At 39.2% G+C, this 8,515-nt stretch overlaps 1 protein-coding gene and 1 long non-coding RNA gene across 2 annotated transcripts; both read left to right on the forward strand.

The window, feature by feature from the left end:
• Positions 1-5,345: 5,345 nt before the first annotated feature.
• On the forward strand, positions 5,346-6,174 carry LOC130462906 (uncharacterized). The gene is made up of 4 exons (XM_056831891.1): positions 5,346-5,426; positions 5,532-5,831; positions 5,928-6,087; positions 6,140-6,174. The coding sequence occupies exons 1-4, from the start codon at positions 5,346-5,348 to the stop codon at positions 6,172-6,174; spliced, it is 576 nt and encodes a 191-aa protein (XP_056687869.1).
• Positions 6,175-6,283: 109 nt separating this feature from the next.
• LOC130465748 (uncharacterized) lies at positions 6,284-6,889 on the forward strand. Its single transcript, XR_008925762.1, has 3 exons — positions 6,284-6,350; positions 6,453-6,728; positions 6,859-6,889. It is a non-coding gene; the product is annotated as an uncharacterized lncRNA (long non-coding RNA).
• The last annotated feature ends 1,626 nt before the right edge of the window (positions 6,890-8,515 follow it).

Raw genomic sequence — 8,515 nt, forward strand, 5'->3', positions numbered from 1 at the left:
TTCGTAGATTTCACCTTCTACGAGAGTTCGTTGAAAGAAAAGAAGTCGAGATAAGCAAAATTGGAACTGATGACAACATATCAGATCCATTAACTAAACCTCTGCCGCAGGCGAAGCACAACTCGCACACTGCAGCTATGGGAATCAAGCATATTGGAGAATGGCTTTGATGTCTCTGTTTAATGTTTTAAAGTTTTAGAGTTTAAATCTTTGTAAAACATTATTGGTTAATCATTCACAATAAATGAAAAGAATTCATTTTTCCATTTAATTTGTGGTTTATTAAATGATGAGTCCCTTTAATTTGACGATATATTCAAGATAGACTGTCAGGACCAGTCCTGTGACTAAGAAATGTCTATCAAGTGAACTTGAATGTCAAAGGTTGAAAATGGTCCCTAATCGGAGTTTTCTATAAAATTGGACGCATAGAAAACGTTAGACGATTAGAATGCAAGATGACTAGTAGTTCTGTTTCTTGAACTATGTGGACATGGCAATGTCATAATCATTTGCATAGATACTTACTTTGGGAAGACTAGTATCGGACGAGACCTATGAAACTTTACTGTAAGAGATGAAAGTCTGTCATAAGTAAATTTCATTAAATTATTAGACACTAAATCCTCAATACCTGAGTGATTTGAGATTACTTGTTTGAGAACTGGTTGCTTTGACGTTGACCAACCGTCGCACCGTAAAAGGAGGCTATACAGGCAACGCTCAGGTAATCACCTATCAAACGAAGTCTAATCTCAAGATCGCAAGATTGGGATTGTCCTCCCATAAATCGGGATGAGATGCTTAAAAGTTGTACAAGGCCACTCGGAGAGCTAGAAACTGTGAAATGCATGGCCGTGCTCGGATGAATCATAGGCTATGATTATCTGTTTATTTGATCAGTTGAACTCTGAAACCGAGGAACACCTCTGGACATAATAAGGATGACAACTCTTACCTTATGTTCAAGAGCAAGCATCGAGCGACAAAGGAATTAGGAAATGCACACTTGTCCCTAAGGACAAGTGGGAGACTGAAGGAAATAATGCCCTTGGTCCAAGTATGCATTCTATGTTAAGTCTAATAAATGCGGTTCAGTATTAATTAACAAGTTAATAATTCAGTGAGATCAAGTGAGCTGAATGCCTAGCTAGAGGCCGCTTCAGTTCAAGTGGAATTAATGATATTAATCCACAGCTTACTCTTGACTGAACCCGTAGGGTCACACAAATAGTACGTAAACGGATCAAGTATTTAATAGCATTAAATACTCCATCTATGAATATTCGGAACCGACGGATCTTGGTTTCAGTGGGAGCTAAGATCGTCACAGGCAAGGAATGAATACTCCGGAAACGATGATATTGCCGGAAACGGAAATATGGATCGTATCGGAAATATAAATATTATCCAAGTCGTAGATGTTGCCGGAAACGGAAACATGGTACGTGTCGGAAAATATTATCGGAAATGGAAATATTGCCAGAATCGGAAATATTGCCGGAAACGGAAATATTGTCAGAATCGGAAATATTACCGGAATCGGAAAATAATTCCGGAAACGGAAATATTAAATATTTGTTCGAAACGGAAATTAATTCCGGAATCGGAAATATTAAATATTGTTCGTATCGGAAATGAATTCCGGAATCGGAAAATTTAATCGGAAGCGCATCGTACGAATAAGCATCGGACGAGGCCTGCCGGACGAGGCCCAGCACGAAGCCAGGCCATCGCCCAGCAAGCCAGGCGCGCCGCACAAACAGCCACGCCAGGCCCAGCGCAAGGCCAGGCCCAGCAGGCTGCGCGCAGCGCGCACAGCACGCGCAGCGCACAGCGCGCACAGCACGCGCAGCGCGAAGCGCGCGCGGGCGCTGAGTGGGCTGCTGCTCGCGCGCACGCATGGGGCCCATCGTGGCTGCCGTGCGTGTGTGTGCAAGTGTTTGTGTTCGTGCACGTTTCCTAAAACATGCAGAGTTCGGTTAATGATTAAATTCCTAATTCTATTTGATAAATTAATTAAATTAGAGTTCTTGTATGATTCTAGGTTTAATTAATTTGTATCTGAATAGGATTTCGATTCCCTTTCCATACCGCTATAAATATGAGGCTAGGGCTCACAATTTATAACACAAGTTTCAAAGTATTCAAAGTGAGTTTTTGAGAGAAAAATTCAGTCACACATTTGCCTATAAAGTGCCGAAAATAATAGTACCTTAAGGGCGATTCTAGTTGGTCAATCTTAAGGCGGATCCGGACGTGCTGTGGACTATCTACGGAGGGACGACACTTGGAGTCCTAAAGACTTGTTCTTGTTCGGTTCGGGCGCAGCTAGGGAAGGCACGCAACAAAGAGTATGCATCTAATCTATGCTAAATGATTATGTGTAAATAATATGTTTTCATGGGTTTATGGTTTTTCCGCATGATTTATGAATTGTCATATGTATCATAACCTAACAGCAAGCGCTAAGGATAAAAGGCCGGTTGATTCAACACAATCATATTATGGTGTTATCGAAGAAATATGGGAGCTTGATTATACCTATTTTGTGATCCCTGTTTTTCGGTGTCAGCGGGCTAACAACCACAATGGTGTGAAGCAAGATGAAATTTTCCCGGGTTTAACCTTGGTGAACTTTGATCGACTAAGTGACAGTGACGAGCCATTAATTCTAGCATCACTAGCTAAGCAAGTTTTTTATGTGGTTGACAATATTGATCCTAGATGGCGTGTTGTTGCCCAAGGAAAAAGACATATTTTGGGTATTGATGATGTTGTAGATGAAGATGCGTATGATGAGTATGATGACACACCTCCGTTACCAATGGTTGTTCAACCATTGCCAGAAGAGGAGGATGCAAATAATACTAATCATAGGCGTACAGATCATACGGAAGGAATATGGGTTACAAATCGTAATTGAAACATACATGTGTAAGTTCGGGCTTCACTTCTGATGCATTGTTGAAGTTTTCGACTTTGTTCTTTCTATTCATAGCTGACAGCCTGTGCGCCTTGGAATTTGATTTTAACTCGTATGTGATTTATAAACAAAGTATCATGCCACTGTCTATGATCATGATCATGGTAGTATTAGTTAGTTACTTAGTTGGTGTTATTCATTGAACTTTTAAGCTCAAACAAGCTGTAATCTGTTAGTTTGTATAACTATTATTTCAGTACTAACAATGCTTTAATTTCTGTTAGATAATTTAGTGGCAGATGGTAACAAAGTGATAGTGGCAGATGGTTCAGTACTAACATACGCCATACCATCTGCCACTATCTGTCAGCGTATTGCCGTATGGCGTGTTCAGTCTTACTTTAGACCAACTTCTTTTGCTTGTTGCCATTAGGTACTGGTAGTGTCTGGAGTTGCGTCTATCATTTGGCCTAGAGAATAGTTTGTGATAGATCGTTTCTGTTTGGTCGCATTTAAAATGCCCTAGTCTAAGGATGGAATGCAGCTTTTGCAACCTAGAAGTTGGAAAAAATCCTATTAAGTTCTTCAGATAGTCATGATTTCCATTACTTGAAGTTGATCTCAAGATGTATTAGCTATTCCTAAAATGGCCAAGTTGGAAATGCTGGTTCCCTTGGTATGGGGAAGGGAAGGAGTTGGCTGAATTTGATGAATATGGCTCTCTTAGGAAAATATAATGTTTTCAAGTCTCAACTCTGGAGGTTTTCTTGTCAGTGGAGGCAATCCTTTCTTCATTCTGTGGAGCTATCATATGAGATTAATACCTCATAATTTTGTCATGGGTTCATGGTTGTAGTTGATATTCATGTTGTAATAGAAATAACCTGCTCGGGATAAATCAATTGTAGTTAGGCTCAGCTGGGATTTTGGGGGCAATTGACCTAAATCAAATCAAATACTTGTAAGGCAATTGGTACTAGTCTACAACAGCTTGAGGTAGCTGCTTGGATCTCAGCTGCTTGGATCTCAGCTGCTTGGAACGTATGTTTTACTTACGAGTTACAATTACAACTACTACCTGAAATTTTGAGTTCTTCTCTGAAACCCTATTTATTTTTTTGGAAATAGTTCTAACTACTTTAGCAGTGTTAAGTTCTGTTACTTGATATTCAGCTCCCGTTTTTCATGAGGAGACCAGCGAGATAGATTGTGGCACTCTTGTTTGATCTTTAAAAAGTACAAATAGCAATAAGTACTTCTGTTATTTTATTTTGAATTATCTGTTACTAGAGAATGGAAGCAGTTGAGTTGGGTTAGAGATTTTGTTTCTTTTACCTCCTTTCTCACTTATCCTCTGAGGTATATAAATGGGTAGTGAACCAGTTTGCTGCAGGGTCAGGTGTTCAGGCTGGGGCTGTTGTTTTTAAAAGTCCAAATCATGGATTACTAGTTGTTGTTTTCCTAACCAACCAGTGGGTTATGCTTATATGAAGTTGACTAGCTGGCAATAATAACACTGAGAACACAGCATTTGCTTACTTCTAATCAGTTTTGTGCACTAAACTCGATTACTTTTCAACGGAGCTGTGCAGATCAGTGCGCAGAACTGGTCTGTTCTGATCAGTTCTGTGCACTGATCTGCACAGCTCAGATCAGTTCTGTGCATATAGTGCACAGTTTTGTTTTATTAAAACTGAAAACTGATTTCAGTTTTGATTTTATTTTTTAAAAAACTGTTTCACTTTTACGTACAGTCGTACACTCTATCCATATGGAGAGTCTTAAGCTCTATAAGTTGTAATCATGCATTAAATTTCTACTAAGTATTGTTCCCTTTACTAAGTATTGCTCTCTTTTCTTTGTTGCAGGACCGTAGCTAGCATGGATGATCATCGTGATAATGAAATACAGGGAATTGATGGAGCTAGTCATCCTACGGGGGAATCACAAGGTACCAACACTAGTAAAAAGACCAAATTCCGTGGTCCGTCAAAAGGAGTTCAAGCCAAAAAGCCTATGCATCTTCAGTATAATCAATATGGAATCCCCGATGGAGAATGGTCAGGAGAATACGGGAAGCAAGTTGGGTCTTGTGCTGCTAGAATTAACATTAATGTGAAAGAATATTCAACGTTAGATGAACACACAAAGAAGGGGTTTTGGGAGGAGACCAAGGTAAACATTGAATAAAAACTTGATTTGTATTCTCCTAGATTACCTATTTGTGTAGCATACGTTTCTAACAATCTCTTATCCATAAAATTAACAGCTTATGTTCCACATTATTGATGATCCGGCTAAAAGGAGAGAAAAATATTTTCATATGTGTGTGGCGAAACGCTTTGGAGCTTTCAAGTCCAGGTTAACGCGGCGTTGGATAACTAAGAAAGAAAAAATGCCGAAACATCAGACAAATTACATGCCTTGGGACATCTACCATCAAATCACAGAGGATGATTGGAAAACATTTATGATGGAACGAAACAAGCCGGAGATGTTGGTAATAATGAATTTACTTTGCTAGATATTTTTTTATATATTATATGATTAGTTTGTTGTTGCCATCTTTAAATGTTCGACATGTTCTTTATGTGTTTTTTGACAGGTTCGTAGAGAAAAAGCAAGTAAAAGTGCATTACAAAACAAGCACCCACATCGCACAGGCCAAAAGGGTTATGTTAGAAAGAGACCAGAGTGGATAAATGATGGGCGACTACCGCCAGAGGCAGCTTTAACCCTCTCAAGTGGCTCCTCCTCAGTGACCTCATCACTCACCACAGCGCCAGATAGATTTAAGAAGTTTAGATCAGTAGAGTGGATCTTGGCTCATCAAGTTAAAAACAAAGAGGGAAAGTGGGAAGTTGACCCGAATGATAAGGAAGCCGTAAATATTGCTAAGATGGCTGTAAGTGCATATGAAATTTTACGTTCTATATCCTTTTCTTTGCTTCTCCTTTCCATCATGTATACCATCTAATTTTTACTTTCCTAATTCTTATAGTTGGAGTACATAGAAGAAGAGGGAAAAGGAAATATTTCTTTCACCCAGGGAGAAGATGCCCTCACCAAGGCTATGGGAAAAAAGGATCACCGTGGGCGTGTCAAGGCAACAGGTGGAGTTAATGTCGGTTACAAAGTTGCTTTCGGTCCAATAGACCGAAGTAGTAGATGTGGCCATATTGAACCATCATCGGAGGCTATCGAATCAATCAGAGCTTTGGCGAGAAGAGAGTTTGAAGATCAATTAGAGAGAAAGGTGGCGGAGGCCCTCCAAAACCAACTAGCCACATTGAAAGCAACCGGTCAACTAAACACCCTCTCTACCCCCGCACTTGATTCTGCTCTTATAAGTGATGAGTTTGATGTTAACCGTGCACTCGTAACCTGTTGTCCGAGTTCATCGCAGCAACCACGCGAGCTGAAGGTATATATTCTCTATAGTGCATACACTCAAAACACCCCTAGCTAGGTTTTTAATATTGTACTTTGTAGTGATTTCTGAAATTTTGTAAATTTATTTGTGAAGGCCATAACTCCATGTCGTCTTGCCCTTGAGGATAAAGTTTTGGGTAACAAAGTGATAGTGGCAGATGGTATGGCGTACCCATTGGATGGTTCGTTGCACCAACACTTTAGATCGATGAAGCCTAGTCATTATAAGGTCCAAGTTGATTGTATTTACGACGGACATGATGATGACACTCTTCCGGTACCTACTGGAGATGGATTCAATAACTTAGGCAGGGCTCTTGCTAGTTTTGTGCAATGGCCAATTCACTTGGTGATTTTCGAAGAAGACGAGGTACAAATTTTTTATTATTAATTGTCATTCATTGCGTTATGCATCTTTTTATTTATTATTGCTATTTGCCTACCTCTGTTTAGAATTAGATTCAGAGCCTTGAACTCCTTTGGTTTCTACCTCTGTTTAGGACTCTACTCCACGCCCAACAAAGAAGTCCAAGAGTCAAATTTGTGAAGAGGTGGTTGGTAGCTCCAAAGAGAAGAAAAACGAATTAATTGTCAAAGAGAAGACAACAGAATTAGTTGTCAAAGATAAGACAACAACATTAGCGGCCAAAGAGAAGGCAACACTTGATTTAGGGTCCAAAGAGAAGACAACACTGAAGTTAACGGCCAAGGTAAACCGTATGCTTCCCTCTCCCCTGTGCTTCAACACTGAAATTTTCATGCTAGCTTAACATTATTAATTGTTACAGGAAAATTCATGCTCAAATAAGTTGGAGTCGAAATCGAAGTCTAAGAACTCTAAGAAATCCAAAGAGATGGTAGGTAGTTGTGATCGTAAAACTGAAGAATCGGCAGCCAAAAGTAAGAAGCAAACTTTGGCAGATGACACAATTCAAGGTCTTGGCCCATCATGCAATTATTTGAAGTTTATCATCACTACGGCGCCCGGTGATGTATATAAAAATACTTCAATCTCATTGCCCGCTTCGGTTTGGCATTATGACGAAGATCAACAAACTTATGTACATGAGGTTGACGTTGAAGAGTTCCTTAGAGGGGCCTGTCTCAACATTTCAGTGATCCAAGTCTATATGATGTAAACTTTTCCGTCGACCTTTTTATTTTTGGTTTTGTCAACTATAATAGTTTTTGAAATTTTTGCATTATACATTTACTTTGTAGGTGTTTACTCCACGAGCACACCTTTGCATTTGACAACTCTCAGATTGGGTTTGTTTGTCCCGAGGCGATGTCAAACTCTAGATGCAAGGCCAACCCTCATGCTGTATCAATGTATTTGAAAGTAGTTTTCGATGCTGAAATTGAAAAGGAGAAGAAGGGTGATTCTAACATTACCAAGTGGTTTTTGATCCCATACCATCAAGAGTAAGTGTTAGAGATTGATCGATATTTGGTAAATAGCTATGTTATTGTTATTTTCATGCGTAAGGTTGCAATAACATTTATATATGATGCAGAAATCATTGGATTTTGTACGTGTTAGACCTACGTAGAGGTTGTGCATATATTTTTGACTCTGCGAAAGGTTCCAAACAAGAAAATAATGCATGGGGAATCTTGTGTTTGTAAGTTACTTTCATTTCTTTTTAAGTTATTTCTTTTCGTGCCGAATCAGATTCATGAAGTTTTACTCAACTTCCAGGGCATACCAAGTGTACAAGTTTAATAATGGAATTTGTCCGAATAGAACGACTACGCAGGGGTTGAAAGGCTACCCTATAAAGGTATCATGCATACTAATTAGCTTTACTTTTTTTGGGTAACTACTTGGATATATAATTTATGATTTGTTTCCAAATCAGTGTGCTCAACAAGTCGGCGCCCGCGAGTGTGGCTATTACGTTATGAAGTTCATGCATGAAATAGTCACGTTACACCATAACTCTGATGAGCGGTTAGATAATGTTCGTTCTTTTACCATATGTTAGTTGAACTACTAATACTAGTACTTGTACGTAGTAGAATTCTTAATTTACAAGTAGCATTACTTATCATGTTACTTAATTATTTCAGGCTTACACTCCAAGAAATGCGCCTTATACCAATGAGGAAATAGATGTGGTTCGTGAGCAATGGGCTAAGTTTTTTACAACCGAG

This window comes from Spinacia oleracea, chromosome 1 (assembly GCF_020520425.1).
Source record: "Spinacia oleracea cultivar Varoflay chromosome 1, BTI_SOV_V1, whole genome shotgun sequence".
NCBI lineage: Eukaryota > Viridiplantae > Streptophyta > Magnoliopsida > Caryophyllales > Amaranthaceae > Spinacia > Spinacia oleracea.

Bases quoted from the DNA above. Each gene is read 5' to 3' on its own strand.
- LOC130462906 (XM_056831891.1), top strand. From the start codon at position 5,346: ATGCCTTGGGACATCTACCATCAAATCACAGAGGATGATTGGAAAACA. The intron at 5,427-5,531 runs GTAATAATGAAT...GTTTTTTGACAG, and splicing joins GAAACAAGCCGGAGATGTTG to GTTCGTAGAGAAAAAGCAAG. The intron at 5,832-5,927 runs GTAAGTGCATAT...TAATTCTTATAG, and splicing joins TAAATATTGCTAAGATGGCT to TTGGAGTACATAGAAGAAGA.